Source organism: Octopus sinensis, linkage group LG1, assembly GCF_006345805.1.
Source record: "Octopus sinensis linkage group LG1, ASM634580v1, whole genome shotgun sequence".
Taxonomy (NCBI): Eukaryota; Metazoa; Mollusca; class Cephalopoda; order Octopoda; family Octopodidae; genus Octopus; species Octopus sinensis.
In genome coordinates, this window is record NC_042997.1 from 176,037,490 (window position 1) to 176,062,497 (window position 25,008).

General features: G+C 38.4%; 1 protein-coding gene across 5 annotated transcripts in view; it reads left to right on the forward strand.

Annotated features, from left to right (window-relative positions):
* LOC115212006 (choline transporter-like protein 2) overlaps window positions 1-25,008 on the forward strand; it is a 206,067-nt gene that overhangs the window by 148,633 nt on the left and 32,426 nt on the right. For all 5 annotated transcript variants that reach the window (XM_029780799.2, XM_029780823.2, XM_029780808.2 and 2 more), the window contains exons 2-9: window positions 1,099-1,144; window positions 8,861-8,934; window positions 12,580-12,658; window positions 13,934-14,015; window positions 14,300-14,359; window positions 15,725-15,776; window positions 19,483-19,582; window positions 24,007-24,090. In XM_029780799.2, coding sequence (XP_029636659.1) covers window positions 1,099-1,144; window positions 8,861-8,934; window positions 12,580-12,658; window positions 13,934-14,015; window positions 14,300-14,359; window positions 15,725-15,776; window positions 19,483-19,582; window positions 24,007-24,090 — 577 coding nt within the window. The remainder of the gene's footprint in view (window positions 1-1,098; window positions 1,145-8,860; window positions 8,935-12,579; window positions 12,659-13,933; window positions 14,016-14,299; window positions 14,360-15,724; window positions 15,777-19,482; window positions 19,583-24,006; window positions 24,091-25,008) is intronic.

The following is a 25,008-nucleotide window of genomic DNA, read 5'->3' on the forward strand; positions in this document are numbered from 1 at the left end:
GCTCTGACAACTAACAACTGATGCCGGCAGTTTGTTTCCATGCTTCAGCAACTCTCAGCGTGAAAAAATGTTTCCTGAAGTCATGGGAGCTGTGCTGTTTTCTGACTTTGTAAATATGTCCATGGGTGTTAGATGGGTGGAGTTTGAAAAGGTGCTCAGAGTTATTGTTAGTAAGATGGTTAATAATTTTATGGGTGTCTGCCAAGTCAGCTGCCAGACGTCGAAGTTCCAATGTGTCCATGCCCAGGGAAGTAAGGCGTTCAGAATATGGCAAATGCCTGATGGAGGGTATTCTCTTGGTTGCACGTCGCTGAACAGCTTCCAGACAATTGATATCCTGGGCAAGATATCATGTTTTATTGTTTAATGCTTAGCATTTAACCCTTTCGTTACCAACCTGGCTGAAACCGGCTCTGGGTCTGAGTACAAATGTCTTGTTTTCATAAGTTTTGAATTAAAATCTTACACCAAAACTTAGTCACAGTTTATGTTCCTAACACTAGCTTAATGATAACTAAGTTATTTTACTAAATTCCTTGTTATATTTAAAGTAATTGAAAGAAACACTGAACGTCTCAAAATAAATACAGTAACGAAAGGATTAAACCGGCCACATCCAACCCATATATTCCACTTGTTTTATGCTCAAATCAGCTGAACCCTACTTCCCATCTCTTACACTTGCTCTTCAGTGTCATTCTAAAAATATACAATCATATCAAAATCTTGAAGCTACGAGATGATACATAATTATTCAAAATGATGTGAATATATAAGCATTATATTTGACAGAGTAATCTGAATGCTAAATGGTTAAATTGTTTAAGATTCTTATTGCTTGATCATTATTATTATTGATGTAATTCATTTGTGAAAGTGACCAAGATACCATAGCCACAAGAAGCTAATAAGCAAAGCTATTGGAAAGAAAGTGGAATAATGGAAATTAGTCAATGATGTGACGTATTTTGAATAAGACATAATACATAGATTTCATGTGAATAATTCTGTTCTTTATTTCATAACTCATGTATTTCGTTTCTTTTTTCAGATTTGTTTGTTCATTTTTTTTAATAAAGCTTTTTTTTTTTATTGTAGAGGAACCACTCAAGGATGGGAACTATCGTGGACCAGTCACCAACAGGTATAGCAAAATTCTGTGTAGCTTACTTTTATTTACTTAATTCTATATATTGAAAGAAAGGGGAGTGGAGAAAGAGGGAATGTGTAATAAGTTTAATACATACATATATTTTATATGGGTATATTTTCAAGTTCTCCTTTCTATTTATTTATTTCACATAGACACTGGTTATAGCCCTCATCTCATTTCTAATGAGAGAATGAGCACTTACAGTGAATAAGTACCTTGAGTAGTGAATGAAGATGAACCTTTTGAAGTTTGTGTCTATACCCCATAATTATATCGTTATATTTATATATGTCTTGATTAGAGGAGGAAGATGAACCTTGTGAAGTTTGTGCATCTATAACCTATAATCTATAACACGTAAAAGCACCAACCGATCGTGGCCGTTTGCCAGCCTGCTCTGGCCCCTGTGCCGGTGGCATGTAAAAAACACCCACTACACTTACGGAGTGGTTGGCGTTAGGAAGGGCATCCAGCTGTAGAAACATTGCCAAATCAGACTAGAGCCTGGTGCAGCCTCCATGGCTTACCAGACCCTGGTCAAACCGTCCAACCCATGCTAGCATGGAAAATGGACGTTAAATGATGATGATGATGATATATATATATGGGATTTTGCTACCAGAGCTTAATGAGCTAGGTTTTTGTAAGAAGCCTATGAAACTGTGTTGAATACCTCTTTCTTTCATTTGTCCACTCACCCTATTACATTACCTGATGAGTCTCTTTTGCACTGAGCAATGCATCTGATGTCATTACATTGTTCCCCACCCACTAGGGAGCAGTGCAGAAGGCAGCTGAAACCATTGTTGTGATAAATAAAACTTCTACTTACACTCCATCTTCAATTGTTTAAAATATAACTAGTAATTCAAATATTTTTGAGATCCACCCAGCAGAGGACATCTTTATTTATATACTAGTGTTATCATCATCATCATCATCATCATCATTTAGCGTCCGCTTTCCATGCTAGCATGGGTTGGACGGTTCAACTGGGGTTTGTGAAGCCAGAAGGCTGCATCAGGCCCAGTCTGATCTGGCAGTGTTTCTACGGCTGGATGCTCTTCCTAACGCCAACCACTCCGTGAGTGTAGTGGGTGCTTTTTACGTGCCACCCGCACAGGTGCCAGACGGAGCTGGCAAACGGCCACGGACGGATGGTGCTTTTTACGTGCCACCGGCACAGGCAATGGCCACAAACGGATGGTGCTTTTTACGTGCCATCAGCACGAGGCCAGTCAGGGCGGCGCTGGCAACGGCCACGAACGGATGGTGGTGCAGACGAGTCTGGCAGACGGCCACGAACGGATGGTGCTTTTTACGTGCCACCGGCACGGGGGCCAGGCGAGGCTGGCAACGGCCACGAACGGATGGTGCTTTTTACGTGCCACTGGCACGAGGCCAGTCTGGGTGGCGCTGTAATGGATAATGTATAACATATAAAAAAAATAATGTTATATTCTACATATAATGTTATATTCTACATTATATATGATATAATGTGTGTGTGTGTGTGTAATAACTAGACATACATTGACCTCATAAATCACATCTTAATTCATCTAATCAAAGCAACTAGTCATCAGGAGTGCTCAGCATCTGATTAGTCATCAGGTATTCCACCCCACACCTGCCTTATTAAATTTTCAGATTTTTAAAACTATTAAATTATAAAACATGAAAAATGTAGGAGCAATTTATGTGGCAACTAGATTCACGTGAACCCCACAAGACACATCTTAGTTTGTCTAATTAGAACATTTATTCACAGTGAATACTCTACCACTATGTAACAATTTATTTGGAACTATGAATATACTCTATCAAATAAATATATGCAACCACCTAAATAGATGTCTTGGTAGCTCCTCACCTATTTAAATAGTGTAGAATGAGAAAGATTCCCATATATATATAATAACAAAATAATAAACAAAACATATGCATGTATACATACATATATGTACATACCTACATCTATATGTATATATACATGTATATATGGGTACAGGACACCAAAAAAACAGAACACAATGAGAAATGAAAACATAAAAACAAAAACATGGAAACGGACTTTTTTCAAACAACGAAAAAACAGAGTACAAGACATACAACAGCAGGGGCAACTGAAGAAGGGGAATATTGCTTGTGTTGTATGTCTTGTACTCTGTTGTTTATGTTTGTTGAGTTTATGTGCCATGTAATAATTGTTTCACCTTTTTGACATGAGTCACTGTTAGTAACTTTTAGATTAAGCATATAGTGAGAAAAAGAAAAGAAAGGAGACAAAGGGTACAAAGAATTTTGAAATGCTATAGATAAAATTTGCAGAGAGAGAGAGAGGGGGAAGAGTGAAACATAACATGCCTGAGAATCAGTTTCTGAATGTTGTGGCTCTCAATAAGAACTAGCTCAACTGTGATGACCTGTTCAGCTTATGTCAATACAGAAAATGTATATAAAATAATAATCAGACACACCAGGAGAAAAATTGACTGAAAAGAATTTGAGGAGAAGCCATTTTGATGACCTCTCCACAGCTTGTCAATGAAAAGAATTGAAATGATCATGGGTAGCACTTATAAATATTTTATCTTCCTGAATAAATCTCTATATAAGCAGTCTTGCATGAATGCTTATAAATGGGAGTCTATTGTTTGTTTAGACTGGAATTTCAGGTTCCTTTGTACGTCTTTTGCTGTTGTAATTAAGCTTTGAGTTAGACCTGATCTGAGACCTATAAACATTGTTGTTCCAGTTATGATAATGTAGTTTTTCATATGTTTATTTAACGTCTGCTATAATCATAAGTAGCTGTTGTTTAGTCCTAGCTCAACCCTTGGATCTTTTCGGTTTGAACGGCAGTTTTTTCTAGAGGTGTCATATGAAATTGTCACCCATAATTATGACCCTAGTATCGATCTATTGCATTTCTATCTGTTTTAGGGTTAGGGTTAGGGGTGAGGGGGAGGGTATCTTTTTTTCTTCAGAAATGTAAATAAACCCAATCTGTTTCTTAAACGAGGGACATATTAATACGGCACAGAATTTTGTTTACCTAAATGGACGCCAATGATTGGTTGAAATTGCAGAAATTGAAGAAAAAAACAACAAATATCTTATAAACTATAGAATTTTCTCAATAAAACCAAGAGAAAAGATGTTTTATAAACACATTCTGCCAGTATACGAAGTTTAAAATTTTTTAGTTACCTAGAAATTATGTTAAAAACTGCCGTTCAAACCGAAAAGATCCCAGCCCTTATATATGATCAAATATGTTCTACCCATGACCATTCTGCCTTTTATTCAGACAAAATATGTCTAGATACACATAATTTAATGTATAATACTGTTGTTGCTCACTTCCAAATTGACCCTGATCAAACAGGCCTATGGCCAAAGGCATTTCAGCCAAGACCACCCTACCTTTTTATCAAGAACTACATAATCATGTATGTTCCTTTATTAGAGAGTAGGGTGGATTTTGTATATGGTTGTTCAACCTGCTAGAAACTGCATTGAAATCTCACTCAAATCACCCTGTTGCCTTAAATAAATTTTTAAAAAAAGAAATCGGATAATGTAATCTTCCATGTAATGTTTTTAAAAAGAAAAGGTGCTCATCTCTGGAATATCTTTAACCATAGATCTACTGGAACAGAGCTGACCTGACACTAAACAATATTGTGTCCCTGCTATAATGTTTATTTTTGAGTAATAGAAGTTACTTTATATTGCCATTTACAGCTAAGCCATATTTTCTTTTGACCCTTTTTTCATATATACCTCATTTAACAAGCACGTAAATGTTAGAAGCTCTGAACAGCAGCTAACCCCTTATAAACTGCAAACATACTCGATACTACTGTACTGCATTGATCTCATGTGTAGAATAGTGAATCCTATACAACCTGCTAGATGGTTGTGTGGTTAAGAAGTCCTATTCACAATCATGTTGCTCCATGTTTGATCCCATTGTGCAGCTACTTTGGCAAGTATCTTCTCCTACAACCTTGGTTCCAGGTTTCATTAGTGATAGTAGATAGGGAGAAATTCCACAGAAATCCTATCAGACAGACTGCATGTTCTTGTGAGGTAGACTGGTCTAACAGCAACCAGGATGTTAATCGTTTGGAAGCCGTTCAGCGACGTGCAACCAAGAGAATACCCTCCATCAGGTATTTACCATATTCTGAATGCCTTACTTCCCTGGGCATGGATACATTGAAACTCCATCGTCTGGCAGCTGACTTGGCAGACACCCATAAAATTATTAACCATCTAGCAAACAATAACTCTGAGCACCTTTTCAAACTCCACCTGTCTAACACCCGTGGACATATTTACAAAGTCAGAAAACAGCACAGTTCCCATGACTTTCGGAAACATTTTTTCATGCTAAGAGTTGCTGAAGTATGGAACAGATTGCCGGCATCAGTTGTTAGTTGTAGAAGCACTGCATCCTTCAAAACTTCTATGCTTCCTGAGATTCACCAACACTACACCTGATTTTCTCCCCTCTGTACACATGCAAGCATGTATCTGACTCATACACTGTTCACTTTCCAGACATTTGTACATTACTGCATATGTTTTATACGCACTTTTGACACGTTGTGGTGCACCTGAGCACTGTATACAATAATTTCATTATTATTATTTAGTGGAGTCCACTCTATTTCTGTATCTTGATGCACTGTTTCCAACTGCAGTGATCTAGGAGTAATGATCTCTTCCATCCATTGCACAACATTTATGGAAACCCTGTGGAAAGATCACTGAGCATTGCTCTTCCTCCTCTGATTATCACAAAACAAAAAAATATGCAATATACAAATCCACACTCAGTAATAGATTTTTTATATAAATTTGAGTCTGTCTGTGAGAGAAATATAAGAATGTAAAAACATTCCTTCTGTGCTTTTGATGTGATTGGAAAAAAGGAGAGGAGTTTCCTGACGAAGCATTTCTTGGTTTGTTGATTGCTCCTCTGAGAAGATGCATTCAGTTTCCTTCCCTATACTGTTCATTTAATTTATGAATATATATATATACTAGCAGTATCGCCCGGCGTTGCTCAGGTTTGTAAGGGAAATAACTATAAAGCATTTTTAGAGAGTTATAGCCAAAAAAATGGAAAAAAATGATGGTAAATTTTTTTTAGTTAAAAAAGGTGGAGTTGCGTCCCCTAGACAGTTTGTGTTTCTGATTCTGGACCCCATGTCGAATTTATCGATTTTTTTCAGAACTGGGGGAACTTTTCAAAATTTTCGCTGCGTTAGTTTTGAATTATGACATTGGGCTATGTGTGTGTCAAGTTTCATCAGAATCGGTTGAAAGCCGTGGTCAGGGTGAAGGTACAAGCAAACAGACACACAGAAACACGCACAGACAAACTGCCGTTTATATAGAGAGAGAGATATATATATATAATCATTCAAAAGAAAGTAAGAAAATGGTGATATAACATTTAATAACAATTTGTTATCTGCAAAAATCATACATGGTCCCTTACAGCTGCTTCAATTAGCCTAATAGATTAAATAGTAATTAATAAAATCATAATATTAGGCAAAATCTTTTCAGATGGGTAGGAAAAACATATACCATTAGGTTTGTAAGTGTTGTATTTTAGAATCGTCATAGCAGGTTTTATATATATATATATGGTTATAAATTAGACTATATATGTATATATATGGTCATAAATTAGGCTATCAATGCAGTGGGTAAACTAATTTACATGACTGTCTCCCATGCCGGTGGCATGTATAAAGCACCTACTACACTCTCAGAGTGGTTGGCATTAAGAAGGGCATCCAGCTGTAGAAACATTGCCAGATCATATTGGATCCTGGTGTGGCCTCCTGGCTTGCCAGTCCCCAGTCAAACCTTCCAACCCATGCCAGCATGGAAAACAGGCATTAAATGTTGATGTGGTTTTGATAGCTCATCATTAATTAAATGTATTTTGTGCACATATGTTATTTCTTCTGCTAGTTTAGAAATTAATAATGAAATACCTCTGCAACTTAAATCTACAGAGTGAACCTCCCATGCTATTTGCCCTGGCACAGAAAACCAGTGAGACAGCTTCTATGAAGTCACTCATTTTGCTAGAAATAGCAGTCAAATCTCTCAAATTACATCCTATCCTCTTTAAAAAGGACACATCAAACAAGTTGTCATGAATATGCAAAAAGATGGGAAGGTCACAGTAAGAATGTCTTTGATCATATATCTGTGTCAATGAATACTGAATTGAGGCTAATCAACAAAATGACAATTAGATGGAACAGCTAACTGAGAATTAAGTGCATCTTTACTAAGGACATAGAACAGGATAAATAGTCTCCTTGTATAGCAATACACTGGTCCTAGGATTCCTGCCACTTTTGGAATTCAACCTGGAAGTCATTTTCGTAAGCAAGTCAAGGCTCTTCTACATTTCACTCTTGATCTCAACAGTGGGGTTAAAACAGTGACCTTTAAGTCACATTTTCACCTTGGGGAAGAGATGGAAGTCCACAAGTGCTAAATCTGGCGAATAGGGCCAGTGCAGAAATGATGTTTTTGGCAAGACACTCATGAGTGGAGAGCTCAGTGATAGAGTACATTGTCATCATGAAAAATCCAAGTTTTTGTGCTCCACATATCTTGTTGCTTTCACTGAATGTCCTCTCTCTCAAATGCTTCAAAATGTTGCAGTAGAACTCTTCATCAATAGTTTGGCCCTGGGGGATAAATTCTTGATACACAATACCGCGGATGTTGACAAAACAACGAGCATGCTCTTGATTCTGTTGCAGCTTTGTCGTGCCTTCTTCAGTCATGGAGATGAAGGGCTCTTCCACTACGACAACTGCTGTTCCATCTCAGGGTCATACCCGTAGACACAGCTCTTGTCACCAATGGTAATCCTTGACAAGAAGGATGGGTCATCAGCAGCACACTGACAGAGATCTTGACAGACTTCGACTTGATGTTCTCTCTGCTCAGTGGTCAGCAGGCAGGGAATACACTCAGCAGAGACATGCTGCATGTTCAATTCAGACATTAGGATTGCCTGCACAGACCCATACAATAGACCAACAACATCAGCAGTGTTGTTGATTGTCCGCCAACACTCTTCATGCACAAGCTGATGAATTCTCTCCACATTTCTGGGAGCAGCTCATGTCCAGTCTTCCAGATCACTCGTCTTCCAGGGACATTCTTCCACTTTTTGAAGCACCTGTGCCACTTGAGACATTCCGTTTGACCTATTACCTTGTTGCCGTAAACTTGCCAAAGCATGCTTGATGTCTCTATCGCAGACTTCCTAAGTTTAACGCAAAATTTCATGTTGGCTCTTTATTCCAACTTCCTGTCCTTGACAAAATCACAAACTACAGCATACATATGATCACAAAAATACAAATTTCATGACTTCCAAAGTAAACACAGTGATATCACTCAGTACACTGCCTCATAAAGATCACTGCTTGTTCTCACTGTATGTGCAATCATGTGCTGCCATCTATTGGCGTGCTACAGAACTAGTCCAGGAACTTTTTGATACCACCTTGTACATCAGTTTTTACATGCAAACCTAGACACTATCCTGTGCCACCATAACGAAAAACATTAAGACATGCTTTCATACAAATGGTATGATATAATTAATGTATCACTAAATATTACCATTATTGTTTTATCTTTCAGGTCATGTACTGACATTATATGCTGCATAATTTTTATTATTTTCCTCGTGGCCTTTGCTGGTGTTTCCATTTTTGGTAAGTCATGTTTAAAATAGATGCTGGAGTTGTTAGTTGCATCATCATCATCATCATCATCATTATTATCATTATTATCATTATCATCATCATCATCATTATTATTATTATTATTATTATTATTATTATTATTATTATTAAAGATAGAAACAGACCAATCCAGAAAAGAAGGATTTGGAAGCTAAAGAACCCTTCACATGGTCAGAGATTTAGGGACATCCTCATCAAGAAATTTGATGAGAGGGAGGAAGAGCTACAGATGTCGGACATAGAAGGTAGCTGGAAATTCCTACGGGACAGCTTGCTGAGTGCCACAGACCAAGTCTGTGGATGGTGCAAAGTTCCTTCCAGACCTAGAGTTACGTGGTGGTGGAATAGTGCAGTAGACAAAGCCATTAGTTCAAAGAAACAGGCCTGGAGAGCCTGGAGGGATGGGGGTAGCAGGGAACTGTACCAAGTAGCCAAAAGGGAGGCCGGGCGGCAGGTATACATAGCCAAAGATATAGCAAAAAAGAAGTTTGCCAATGTCCAGCGACGTGAGGACCAAAGAACTGAGGTATTTCGTATTGCTAGACAGTGTGTGAGAGAAAATAGTAATGTTACAGGAGAGAAATGTGTCCGCATGGATGATGGGGCACTTGCTTTTAATGCTGGTGAAAAGAAAGAGGCTTGGAGAAGCCATTATGAAAGACTGCTGAATGTGGAGAATGAATGGGAGGAGGAGAGCCTGCCAAATGTTGACCCAGTAGAGGGACCAGCTATCCAAATAGACAGCTCTCTTGTAGTTAAGGCAATTAAGAATATGAAACCAGGTAAAGCCCCCGGCCCATCAGGTATCACTGCTGAGATGCTTAAAACAGCTGGTTATGTGGGCTATGGCCTAGTCACCCGTATTGTTAACCAGGTAGTTCCTAATGGAGTCATACCCAATGACTGGCGTAGCAGCACCATAGTCAACTGCTACAAGGGTAAGGGTGATGCTCTAGATAGAAATAACTACAGGGGTATTAAACTATTGGATCAGGTGATGAAGGTCACAGAGAGGGTCATAACCCATCTCATTAGGGAGAGAATTTGCTTAGATGAGATGCAGTTCGGTTTTGTGCCGGGTAGAAGCACCACTGATGCTATATTCCTGGTCCGACAACTGCAGGAGAAGTACCTATCTAAAGATAAACCCCTCTACATAGCTTTTGTGGACTTGGAGAAAGCCTTTGACAGGGTTCCCCGATCCCTTATCTGGTGGTCAATGCGGAAACTGGAGATTGACGAATGGCTAATAAGGGCTGTACAGGCTCTATACAGAGAGGCTGTCAGCAAGGTTAGGATTGGCAACGAATATAGTGAAGAATTCCGGGTAGAAGTAGGTGTACACCAGGGCTCAGCCCTCAGTCCCCTTTTATTCATCATAGTCCTCCAGGCAATAACAGAGGAATTCAAAACAGGTTGCCCCTGGGAGCTCCCCTATGCTGATGACCTGGCCCTCATAGCAGAATCACTACCGGAACTAAAAAAGAAATTTCGGGTGTGGATGCTAGGTATAGAATCAAAAGGCCTTAGAGTCAGTGTAGCAAAGACCAAAGTTATAGTATGCAGAAAGGCGAACTCAGCACACACCCCATCAGGCAGGTGGCCCTGCTCGAGCTGTAGGAAAGGTGTAGGTAGAAACTCCGTAAGATGCACCCAGTGTAAGCTATGGATGCATAAGAGGTGCAGCAACATCAAAGGGAAATTAACTGATAAGATAGCTTTCATGTGCGGCAGATGCACAGGGACAATAGACACCACAAATACTCAGAAAACAGATTCCATCACACTCCAGGGGGAAAAACTAGATGTAGTTGATAGTTTCCGCTACTTGGGTGACCAAGTTAGTAGTGGGGGTGGATGCTCAGAGAGTGTCACCACTAGAATACAAATAGACTGGGCAAAGTTTAGAAAGCTCCTACCCCTACTGGCGACAAAGGGTCTCTCACTCAGAGTGAAAGGTAGATTGTATGATGCATGTGTGCGAACTTCCATGCTTCACGGCAGTGAAACATGGGCCGTGACTGCAGAGGACATGCGTAGACTTGAAAGAAATGAAGCTAGCATGATCCGCTGGATGTGTAATATCAGTGTGAATGCACGACAGAGTGTAAGCACCCTGAGAGAAATGCTAGGCATAAGAAGCATCAGATGTAGTGTGCAAGAGCGATGCTTGCGATGGTATGATCATGTACTGCGGATGGATGAGGAGAGATGTGTGAAGAAGTGCCACTCCCGAACAGTTGAAGGAATCAGGGGGAGAGGTAGACCCAGGAAGACATGGGATGAGGTAGTCAAGCATGACCTCAGAGCGTTGGGCCTCACTGAGGCAATGGCGAAGGACCGAGATCTCTGGAGATGTGCTGTGACTACTAAGACCCGGGATGCTTCCGACACCAGTTCCGCATAGCCCCTGCCCATTCAAAGTACCTTGGATCCCGGAACATCTCGCTGTGCTTGAGGATACCTGTTGAGTCAAGTGCATGTACATGAACATCGAACCAAATATCAATGGAAACAGTAGTTGTGATACCTGTGCCGGTGGCACATAAAAAGCACCATCCAAACGTGGCCGTTGCCAGTGCCGCCTCGACTGGCTTCTGTGCCGGTGGCACATAAAAAGCACCATCTGAACGTGACCAATGCCAACCCCGCCCGAATGGCTTCTGTGCCGGTGGCACATAAAAAGCACCATCTGAACGTGGCCGATGCCAGCACTGCCTCGACTGGCTTCTGTGCCGGTGGCACATTAAAAGCACCAACCGATCGTGGCCGATACCAGACCCCTCTGGCACCTGTGCAGGTGGCACGTAAAAAGCACCCACTACAATCGCGAAGTGGTTGGCGTTAGGAAGGGTATCCAGCTGTAGAAACACTGCCAGATCAGACTGGAGCCTGGAGCAGCCCCTGGCTCCCCAGACCCCGGTCAAACCGTCCAACCCGTGCTAGCACGGAAAACGGACGTTAAACGATGATGATGATGATGGCAAGCTGACAGAATCATAAGCTTAGCAGTATTTCATCTGTCTTTACATTTTAAGTTCAAATGCCACTTTGCCTTTCATCCTTTCAGAGTTGATAAATTAAGTGGCTGTTGAACACTGGGGTTGAATTAATCAATTGGCCTCCATCCCTAAAATTCCAGGCCTTATATTTAAGATGGCAAGCTGGTTGAATCTTTAGCATACAGGACAAAATGCTTAACTGCATGTTCTGAGTTCAAATTCTGTGATGGTCAACTTTGTCTTTCATCTTTTGGAGCCAATGAAATAAGTACTAGTTGTGCACCGGGGTCATTGTAATCGACTTGTCCATTCCCCCAAATTTCAGGCCTTGTGCCTGTAATAAAAAGAATTATTATATTTTTTCATATTGCCATTGTAACTTGTATTAATTTCAAAAATCTTTTTAATATTTTGATTTGATGTTTTTAATATTTTGATCTGATGTTTTTCTTCAACTACAAAATATCAAGGATAGGAAAGAAATTCCTGAGGGTTGACCTTCTGAGCTACAAAGAAATTTTTGTTGGGTAGTATAAATACGACAGTAATTTAGTATTGAATTGGTGTATACAACTGTATATGAACTAATACTTGTATGTCTTGTATCTTGTAGCCTATGTCAAAGGAGACTATCAGCTTATACTTTACCCTTTGGACACTAAGAACAATTTGTGTGGATTTGGAACTATGAAGTAAGTTAAAAATCAATTGAATATCTTTTTTTTATTTTAATTTCTCTTGATTACGAGATTATTTTCTTTACACTTTTAAATTCATTTAAAATTAAAACAGTTTTCTATTTTAAAAAAAATGTTTTTTTTATTTTATGTATTTGAAACTATTTTAAGAGTAACAGATGGTTAAAACATTAGGCCATAGTCTACTAGACAATTGACTATTTGCATTCACTCACCTTTCTTTGGTCTCTCAGATTAATTTCACCTTGGTAATTATATTCAATCATGACATAATTCTATAATTAATGAGTTATATTATAGCACAGGCTCAGTTCTCATTGGCTGTTAGGAATTCAACAGATTGTTGTTAAGCACTTTTAGAATAAAGCTCCCAGTGAAACCAACTTGGTTTTGATTCCTAGTCATAGACATTTCATCACACTTTGAATTGCTAATATCTCTGGGAAGAATATAGGTTTCACTGTTGCTGTTTCATCTCTCTTGTATAAAAGATTTAAGGTTTTATTTCTACCCAGTGAGTGTTCACTCCAGTGCATCTTCTTTTTAGATGGTATGTCATAGCAGTCTGTGCCTCAAAGACAATGTTATATTGAGAATCTGTTAGAATCTGTTAACAATTCTATTGTAACAAATTAAACAGAATAACTTTAAATGTAAAAATAAGGGACAGCCTAATGTATGTAGACATCTGCATTAGAGAGAATGATTAAAAATCAGTTCATTATTTATGCAATTCTGAGTTCAAAGTTCTTTTAAGGTTTTAAACCAGACATATCCAACTCAAATATTCCGGCTGCTTTATATTCAAAATGACAAGATTCAGCCTCTTACGCCTACCCTACAATGTCATTTTAAAACTAAACAAAACACACTATTGAAATCTCAAAACTACAAGATTATGCATGATTAATTCAAAACAATATGAATAAATAAGCATTACATTTGACAGAGAAATCTGAATGCTAAAGACTTAAAATAAGCCTTACTTTAGATGATAACTAAATCTCACTGAAATTACATCTGCTTGTTTTAAAAAAAATGTAGGACTTGTTAGATACACTGTTTGAATAAAAGAGTAGGTGGTTATGGCTACATTGCATTTGATCATTAGTTTGCTTAATTAATGCTTTCTGAGGCTAAATAACAACTATGATATGTAAAGCAAGTTATATAGACTTTACTGGTGTGTTGAATTTTAAAACTGCTGATCTAACAGCTAAAACAACAGCATTTAAAAACTGAATTTTTTTTACATATTCTTCATTCCAGACAGAAGCCATATCTTCTATTCTCAGATATAACACGGTGTATGTCACCTGTTGTCTTTCTAATGGGATGTGATACTCCCCAGGTATGATAAATTTCTAGAGCTGTTTTTTCTTTTTTCATTTTTCTTTTTTGCCTTCTTTCATAATTCTGTTTCAATTTCTAAAAGAATTATTTATATATTGAAATGTTTAATTAATCATGCTTGAAGACAACATCTTAAAATTTGGATGTTGATAATGATAATGGAACTGGTTATCATAATCATCATCACTATCATCAGCACCACCATCACCAACATCATCATCCTCATCATCACAACCACCTTTCTGTTTGGATGACTGTAACAAAATGTCTTTTTGCTTACAGACATGTGTCACAAAGTGTCCAAGCAAAACAGAAGCTGCACCAAAACAATATTGTGAGGATGTAAGAAGTTTTTATATTTCATTTTTTATTTGCTTCAGTCTTAAGACTGTAGGTCATGCTGGGGCTTCTCCTTTTAAAAGTTTAGTTAAACAAATCAATCCCAGCATTTTTTTCTTAAGTCTAGTACTTATTCCATTGGTCTCTTTTGTCAAACAGCTAAGATACAGAGATGTAAACAAGCCTGCACTGGTTGTCAAGCAATAGGGAGGGAACACACACACACACACACATACATACACACATACATACACACATACATACATACACACACACATACATACACACACACACATACATACACACACACACACACACACACACACACACAACAGGTTTCTATAGAATTTCCTTTTGCCAAGTTCTCTCACAAGGTTTTTTTGGTCATCCTGGGGCTATAGTAGAAGACACTTCCCTAGTACTGTGCATCGGGACTGAATCAGTTGTTAGGGGTTCTTTCTTAAAGGATATGATTATCAACATTATTGAAAGAGTTAGATTCACAACACAATTTTCTCAAATTTAGCAGACAAAACTTTGAATTGATTGGTTGTGACAGGATACTGAACTGTGGAATTATTATGATGATGTGCAGAGTTAGTATAACTGGAGTTCAATTTACATTCTTCAATTACTGATGAAGAGGTTAAAAAAAAGGGACTTATTGTAATGCTGGTTTTGTAAGTAATCCTATAAGATAGATAGCATCTCCAATGCAAAACAGTGGATCAAATAATTAGTTTATAGTATTGAAAAGGAATTTAAGAAACAAAGAAAATTAGACCTTTTTTGTGTTTTATATCTTTGTAAAACTCACAGATTAGATTTCATCATCGTTTAACATCCGTTTTCCATGCTAGCACAGGTTGGACGGTTCGACCGGAAGCTGCACCAGGCTCCAGTCTGATCTGGCAGTGTTTCTACAGCTGGATGCCCTTCCTAACGCCAACCACTCCGTGAGTGTAGTGGGTGCTTTTTACATGCCACCAGCACAGGTGCCAGGGGAGGCTGGCAGCGGCCACGATCGGTTAGTGCTTTGTACGTGCCACCGGCACAGAAGCCAGTCAAGGCGGTGCTGGCATCGGCCACGTTCAGATGGTGCTTTTTACGTGCCACCGGCACAGGTATCACAACTACAATTTCCATTTGATATTTATTTTGATGTTCTTAATAAAATCAATAAACAACTGATTTATATTTCTGAATATTCATGTTGCCTCGTGTGTTCTTCTCTACTGACAATCAGTTTATATATGTTACTCTAGTTACTAATTATATCTTTAGGTTGATTCTGATTGTTACTAGCATTTTGATTAATGAGTTACTGTTTATGCTTCTTATTAATTATATTTTATTTATTTTCATTAGCAAGATATTCCTGATTCTGAATGCCCTCTTTATGCAATCCAGTCCAGAGATCGTACGTATAACATTTTATAAACACCATATTATCTTGGTGAAGTTTATTGTTTATTGATTAAATACTCTAATATGAAGCAGGAGATAGCTTCCAAATATCTCATGTATAAATAAACAGTTCAGAGACACCATAAAATAATAGAAAATACTAGTTGTATATGACAGTGAAAAATATTAACTCAATGAACACTTCTGCTAAAAAAAATTTGCAAAAATATAACCTTATTTTCAGTGGTGGGCATGGCTCCACTAATCTTCTGACAGTTAATTAGTGAAGCTAACTTTTTGTTTAGCAGATTAGCGTTTTCGCTAACTTTGGAAACCGTTAGCAGACATATTAGCTTCTGCTAAATTTAGGTTCACTAACTTTAAGTCCCCTAACAAAATTCACTCAATTGTTCCTGCCTGCTGTGGCCATGTCTCAAAGAGTCCATCGGGCATGCTATTGGCAGAGGTCGCTCAAGTTGAGAGCCAGGAGTCTCAGAACCCATGACTCCACCTGGAGGACTACTTTATCCTTACATCAAGGGATAAGAGGAATGCCAAAACCCTGTACTTCCAGTGTGTCATGTGCCAGTCCAAGGGGAACACCATCAAGGGACAAACGATGAGCCTCTGCACCTTGAATTTGCATGTCATGAGGAAACACCCAGTGCATGTCATCCAGTTTGAAGAGAGGATCGAGGCCAACTCTTCCCGTGGGAAACACAATCTTCTGGTAACAGTGCCAGTGGCCAGTCGTCACAGCCATGTGCAAAGAAAGCACACCAGTCAAACATTGGCAAGGCATTTGCCCAAACTGCTGGCACTGGTATCCGTCAGTCTATGATGGACAGAAGGATTCTGGACCTGTTTGTCAACAACATCCTACCGCTGTATAGAATGGAGTCCCCCACCTGATCAAGATGCTGAACCCCAGTGAGACATCAAATGTCCAGCCACCTTCCTACCCATGAAAATTGTAGAAACCACGTGCTCACAAAAACCATTGCAGCTTGCATGGAGATGTGGATGATACAGTGACAGTGAATTATTTCCATGTTAGTTTTAAATTATTGCTAGCCACCTTGATTATTTTATAATTTTCACATTGCCATTTTATGAAATCAGTCACTGATTCCAATGACATGTTCCATAATATTGACAGGGTGAGTTGGCCTCTACCAGCTATGATAAAGTGAGCATTACTGATGAGTCTTAATTTCCTATACGAAATTAGCATGCATCTCACTCACAGTGGGGAGGATTTTCTCACCTCTCAATACAAAGAGACCGTGTGCTCCTATGGCTACGACTCCTATTTCTAGCAATGCTGGTGTACACTGCACCCTTGTCACTCTTAATGATGGTGAATTATTTCCTTGTTGGTTTTAAATTGCTGCTAACCACCATATATATATATAATATTTAAGTTCTTAACTTTACAACTTATGTCTCTTTACAGTTTAACATTTTTTAATTACAGATTGCTCAAGGATGTCCCCTGAGTGGTGACCACCACCGACTGTTGGTCGACCCACAACAGGTCATACCTGGGATGATGGCACACTGGCTGGATCCCAAGACCTGCATGAGACAACATGCCATCCTGGCCTGCTCTCAGCTCAGAGGACATCACACCTTTGATGTTCTCACCCAGGCCATGGTGGACACCCATTATAAGTTCCATCTGCAAGACAAGTTGGCTAGAACCACAATGGACAATAGCAAAAACCTTAAGGCATTTATGCAGTTTGGTACACAAGGTGAACTCTTGCCAGACATTCCTAAGGCTGCTGCTGATCTGGACATGGAAAGTATTGAGGATGTAGACCTGGACGTGGATTCCAAGGTTGGGGATGTGGACAGTTGAATACATCTCTGCTGATGCCACCCTTGACGAGTCCAGCAGCCTGGGCCTAAACCTGCCAGTGCACATGAAGTGCACAGCCCATACCTCCAACTTGGTAGCCAGCGTGGATGCCAACAAGGCTCTGGATGCCAAGAGCTGCAGCATGGTGGCGACAGACAGCATTCTGGATACATTAAAGAGGAGGCTGGTGGTCCCCAACAGTACCAGATGGAACTCTACCTATGACTCTGTTGTTTTCAACAACCTGTTGAAGAAGAATAGGGGAGCTGTCCACAGGGCAATGACATGGCTGAAGCTTCAGACCTTCACTGATTCTAACAGGTGATGTTTAAAGTTGCCAAAGCCTTCAGCAGGAGGAACCAGGCCTATCTTGGGAGCCCTCTGCCAACTGTAGTGGCTACCGTCATGAAGTTGAAGGAGGCCAAGTTCAAGCATCTCCTGTACTGCAGTCCTCTGATAGACACGATACTGGCAGGCATCACAAAAAAGTTTGAGCTCCTCCTAGAAGACCTGGAGTGCTAGCTGGTTGCTGCCTTCAACTCCAAGTTTTGCCTGTTCTGTCTGGAGTAGTATAATAACAGCCAGGTTAGCAGAGTAACGAATGCCATGGAGACTGTCATAGAGACAGCCCTAATGGAGACTAATGGGGAGGGCAACTGTACCACCCACAATGAGGAAGGTGATTTCTTCAGCTACATCACTTGGTTCTGGGAGAGCAGGATCCATAGGTCACTGAAATCCAAAGTACAGAACCTGGTGAAATCCAAGGCACAGACATGGCTGGAAGCCGTCTTGAAGGAGGTCTTGACTGAAGTTGCCTTTTGGTCTTGATTGACCTGTTCACCAAGTATATCATCACCATCCCATCCAGTGCTACAGTTGAGGGCCTATTCTCTATAGACAAAGATATTTTGAGGACTGAGAGTCACCTTGTCAGATGGTAACTTTGAGGCTGATGTTTATGAAGGGCAACAAGCATCACGTCGAAGTAATGGAGAAGACCCAACCAGAGTAGTACACTTTGATCACCATCTGATCTTGGCATGATACCTATGCTATACTGTACCTTTTTGATTCATTTAATACTTTTTGTACAGTAAATAAAACCTATGATGACTGAAAAACTAATGTTTAATTTCATTTGTTCATTTAATTATTTGTGCACACTTTGATCATCATCTGATCTTTTTGGAAAGATCTGATACCTTTTTGGAAAGCTCTATGTCTAAGCTACAGCATGAAAATTTCAGCTCTCTAGGTTTGTTTTTAAGGGTTTTAGAGGCAAAAACCCAAACCAAGACTAAATTCATATAAAAGTTACCAATTAGCCTTAGCATCCGCTAATTTTTTTTTACCTATTTAGCGTTTAGGAAGCTAACTTTTATTGTTAGCAGATTAGTGAAGCTAACTTTTTGGTTAGCTATGTCCACCACTGCTTATTTTAAGTCAGGATAGTATAGTAAAAAGATATTTTATGGACATAGAATTTTCATACCCTTTTTTTAAAAAAGGAAGTAATTTAAACCAAATATTACTATATAAACAACAAAAGTATAACAATCCTTTTAATTTTTACCTTTTGTGACAAAGAGAAAAAAAACATGTCATATTTCAATAGAAATTAGCTTTCCAATTGATGTGAATCGTGTTTGAAGTTGCATAGAAAGGAACATACATAAAGGATGAGTCTCCAAGTTCCATATCCTAATTAAAGGTTTCCATCTATTCATGTAATGATTGGTGCTCTGGGCTATTTAAGATAATTTTTAATAGTATATAATAATAAAAATAAAAATAATAATGTATTTGATCTCATCTGACACTTTCATAAGTTTCTTTTAATATTTATTTCCAGTGTTGAAGAGATGTGTTCCTGACATTACTGCATTTGCTAAAACCCCAAATATCTTAGATAAGGTAAATGTGACAGAAAATGATGTGATTAGTTCAACAAAGTAAGTATTTTCACCATTATCCTTTTCTCAATTAATTTCTTTCATTTAGTTCATCAATTTCATTAATAAAAGCATGAAAACAAAAAGATTTAAATTAAAAACTCTTGACTAGAACTCTTCAAATTAAGAAAAATGTAAGTTAGATAATAAAAAAATAAGTTAGATAATAATTCTTAAATATAAATTCCTTAAGAATTTATTAATAATGTAAATTAATAAGCAAAAATGAAATGATTAAACACAAAGAGAATTAGAAATTAGTGTAAAACATGGAATATGATTCAGTAGTCTTTTGGGGTTTTTTTTTTTTTTTTTTTGGTGTTCTTTTTGTTTTCTATGACCAGATTTGTTGAAAAAGTATCTTCAGTAAATGATAATTATCCCTTTCTTTAGAAATAGGTCATTTTCTGGACATGGCTAGTTTTAAGTCTCTCACTAAGAATATACTGGAATGAGCTTCTATTGGAAGACAGTAAACCTTTAAACTTTTAGATTTGGAGGAAATGAAGATTCAAGTCATGTTCCTTTTTTTTCACCCCAGAATATATAACAAATTATCTTCTGTTTCTGTAATTCTATCCACCCTGTTGTATTTAATAATAGGAATAATGCTTTCTTATTTAGGCAACTTTAGGGAAGGGGTTTGTTCAATTTTATTGACCCCATTGAATGATACTCTATTTTACTGACCTAAAAAGGATGAAAGCCTTAGTTGAATTCAGTGGGATTTAAACCCAGAACATTAAAAGCTGGAATAAATACTACAATGCATTTTTTTTTTAATCTCTAGAGATTCTGTTAATCTTCCTTTCCTTAATAATAAATGTTTCTGATTAGGCAAAAGACCAAAAGTTTTGCATGGAGTGTATGAGGTCAATACCAATGATCCCAGTAGTTGATTGGTTCTGTATTTCATGGACCTTAAAAGAATGAAAGCAAAGTTGACTTTGGCAAGATTTGAATTCAGAATATAAAGAACCAAAAGAAATGTCACTATGCATTTTGTATGGCATGTTTGCTATCTTAAATAATGAAACTAATAATAGCTGACCATTAGTAAGGAGAGACACAGAAAGAAGAAAGCAAAGGACCACAGATGGGGTCACAGAAGTGTGACGAAAGAACCCTGGCCAAAATAAGATTAAGATTAATGTAAAAAATAAATAGAGCTGAAGTAAATTAACACCAAATATATAGTGCATGTGTTTTTATTGGCTAAACTGGCAACATGACCATACCTAATTACAACAACATCTGTTTCATCACACGATTTCACATCAAGAATCTTGCAAAACAAATATATAAAAAACGTAGAAACTAATAATGTTTTCTATTTTTGGTACAAGGCCAGCTATTTTGAGGAAATAGGTCAAATCAATTACATCAACTCAGGTATTTGACTAATACTTTATTGTATTGACCTCAAAGGGAATGAAGGTAAAGTAGACTGCAGTGGGATTTGAACACACAACATAGAGTTGGAAGAAATACCAATAAGCATTTCATTCAATGCTCTTATGATTCTGCCTGTTTCCCACTTTAAATAATGTTAACTCTTTCAGCTATAGGCACAAGGCCTGGAATTTTGTGGGGAGGGGCTAGATAATTACATTGCCCCACTACTTATTTTATCAACTCTGAATGGCCAAAAGACCCTTAATGTAAAAAGCCAGAAGAACTACCACTAAGCATTTAGTCCAACTTGCTACCACGCCGCCTCGGCTGATGCCAGCACCGCCTGGGCTGATACCAGCACCACCTGGGCCGATGCCAGCACCGCCTGGGCCGATGCCAGCGCCACCTTGACTGGCTTCTGTGCCAGTGGCACGTAAAAAACACCATCCGAACGTGACCGATGTCAGCACTGCCTTGACTGGCTCCTGTGCCGGTGGCACATAAAAAGCACCCACTACACTCGTGGAGTGGTTGGCGTTAGGAAGGGCATCCAGCTGTAGAAATACTGCCAGATCAGACTGGAGCCTGGTGCAGCCTCCTGGCTTTCCAGACCCCGGTCGAACCGTCCAACCCATGCTAGCACGGAAAACGGACGTTAAACGATGATGATAATGATGATGATGATGGTTCCGTAGTTTCAGACCAGGCCAGCAGTTTGGTGGGAGGGACTAAGTCACTTAAATCAGCCCCAATGATCAACTGGTAATTATTTTATCCACCCTGAAAGGATGAAAGGCGAAATCAACCTCAGTGGAATTTGAACTCTGAACATCAAGACAGATGAAATGCCACTGAGCATTTTGCCCAACATAACAATTCTGCCAGCTCACCACCTCGATAATTATAATTATGGTTTCAGATTTCGGCACAAGGCCAGTAATTTTAGGGTAGGGGTAAGTCAATTACATTAACTCCAGATATCAACTGGTCCTTATTTCATATGCCCCAAAAGAGTGAAAGGCAAAGTCTTCCCCTCAGATCCACTTGTATTTCCCAGTCTGAGATTAAACACAAAATACTTGTTTCAGTCTTCAGCCATATTGGGGCACTGTTTTGAAAACTTTAGTCAAACAAATTAACCCCGGTACGTTTTATCATTTTTTTTTCTTTTTTAAGCCTGCTATTTATTCTATTGGTTTCTTTTACCAGACTGCTAAGTGAAGGCGCATGGCTCAGTGGTTAGAGCATCGAACTTACAACAGTGAGGTTGTGAGTTTGAATCCCAGACCAGGCTGCGTGTTGTGTTCTTGGGCAAGACACTTTATTTCACGTTGCTCCAGTTCTCTCAGCTGTAGAAATGAGTTGCAACGTCACTGGTGCCAAGCTGTATCAGCCTTTGCCTTTCCCTTGAGTAACATCGGTGGCATGGAGAGGGGAGGCTGGTATGCATGGACGACTGCTGGCCTTCCATAAACAACCTTGCCCGGACTTGTGCCGCGGAGGGTAACTTTCTAGGTGCAATCCCATGGTCATTTGTGACCGAAGGGGGTCTCCTCAAAGTTGCAGGGGCATAATCAAACCACCACCTGTTGCCAAGCAGTGGTGGGAAATGCACACACACACACACACTCTCTCTCTCTCTCTCTCTCCCTCCCTCTCTCTCTCTCTCTCCCTCCCTCCCTCTCTCTCACTCTCTCTCTCATTCATTCAACCACTTCTTTCAGTTTCTGTCCACCAAATCTGTTTGCAAGGCTTGAGTAACAGCTGAAAGAAGGTTGCATTTTCAGTTGAGTAGACTGGAACTGCATAAAATGAAATGTCTTGCTTAAACTCACTATTTACTGCCCTGCCCATGAATCTACAATCTTATGATCTTGAGCCCAACACTCTGACTATACACCTTCTCATACATCTCTATACATATTTTCATTGTCGAATATTTTTCTGTGCTGACTGGTATTGGATATGTCTACCCTACAAGCTTATCATCAACTATTTTGTTTTCTCATGTGGAACCCAGCTTAGCTGCTGCTTGTGTTCCGCTAACAACAATATTTCAGATAAATTTATTTTTTAATGTGATTTCTTTTGCATCTTAATTTTAGTGCTTAAAAATATATCTAATCTCTCCTAGATTCAATAAAATCTCTAGCAGTAATATGCTAAGACAATGGTGGGACAACCCACTTGATAATATCCTTTCAACAAGTGGTTTTTTTAGCTAAGCAAGAAATTGTTTTCAGTTACATTCTACTTATGCATTTATTCTTATGCATAAATGTATAAACTGGCTATAATATATAGCTATAGCAAGGCGGTGAGCTGGCAGAAACGTTAGCACACTGGGCAAAATGTCTAGCAGTATTTTGTCTGCTGTTACATTCTGAGTTCAGATTCCGCCAAGGTTGACTTTGCCTTTCATCCTTTCGGGGTCGATAAATTAAGTACCAGTTACGCACTGGGCTCGATGTAAACGACTTAATCCATTTGTCTGTCCTTGTTTGTCCCCTCTATGTTTAACCCCTTGTGGGTAATAAAGAAATAGGTATTTTGTCTGCTGTTACGTTCTGAGTTAAAATTACGCTGAGGTCGACTTTACCTTTCATCCTTTCAGGGTCGATAAATTAAGTACCAGTTACGCACTGGGCTCGATGTAAACGACTTAATCCATTTGTCTGTCCTTGTTTGTCCCCTCTATGTGTAGCCCCTTGTGGGTAGTAAAGAAATATATATAGCTATTGTTAAAACAGGAAATACTTTTGTGAACAGTTCAACATATATTTTCAGCTACAAAAGGGAATAATGCCAAATAAGTAATACCAGTTTTTACTTCTTATTGATGACTTAGCTTTAACAAGATTTTCTTGTTTGAAAATTTTTTTGTTGTTGTGCATCAAATTACATACAAGTTTGAATCTAACCAGTAAGCAGCATCAAAGATACTTATATACCACACACACACACACACACACACTTTATATTTATATTGTAACTAAGTATTTATGTTTTCATTTTTTTCTTATTTTTAGAATAATGGAAGGTGTATTTAAAGCAAAGAGCTATGCAGAACAAATTATCAAAGATGTTATGACATCTTGGTGGATTATTCTGGTGTATGTATATGATTATTTTAATGATAATAGTTTAATGATAATAATTTATCTGTTTGATAATGTATTCTTACAGAAGTCAATAAGTCTTTTGAATCAATCAAAAGGGACGCCCTGGGCAGCACACATTCTAGCTACGCTTTGTGTGTGTGTGTTTGTGTGTGTGTCTCTGTGTGTGTGTGTGTGTGTGTATATATACATACATACATACTTCTATTTCATGACTGTGTAAGCAGCAACAAGGAAAGCATTGACTCAGATGTAAAGCCATGGACTCCAGTAATTCATATAAACATAATAAAATTGTTAAGAACAATGAATAATTACTGATTCTTTTGGCTCCCCCTCCATAATTTTTATCAGATTGAGATTTACAGTTACTAAAACTGAAGAGTTTTATCAATCGCAGTAGAAGAGGAGTTTGAAATTCAAATAAAAGAAACAAATTTGATCAAATTTATTTGGTTTTAAACTAGTATTCTTTAAAATTGTATTACAATTTGAGTTTAAATTTGTTTCATAATTATCATTGGATATTTTCCATGTTGCCAAAGATTGGATACATCTGCCCTACAAGCTTATCAGCAACTATTTCAGACTTTCATTTTCTCATCTGTTGAGTCCAGAATAGTTACTGCTAGTAGCATTTATACTGGCATGCAAGTCAATGTGGTATATAGCATAAGTATTCAAACATCATCACTATCTTTCTAAATCCTGTTGCATTTCACATGGAATTTTTGGTCCTCAAAGTCATCTTGGTTTGTAAGTCAGCTTGTCTTTTTGTGACTGTAAATTTTGATCTGAAAAATTCTATTTGTATACCAGATACTACATTATTCAGCTAACAGCAATATTTCAGATGAATTTTTTTTTTTTAATATGATTTCTTCTGCACTCTGATTTTAATGTGTGAAAATA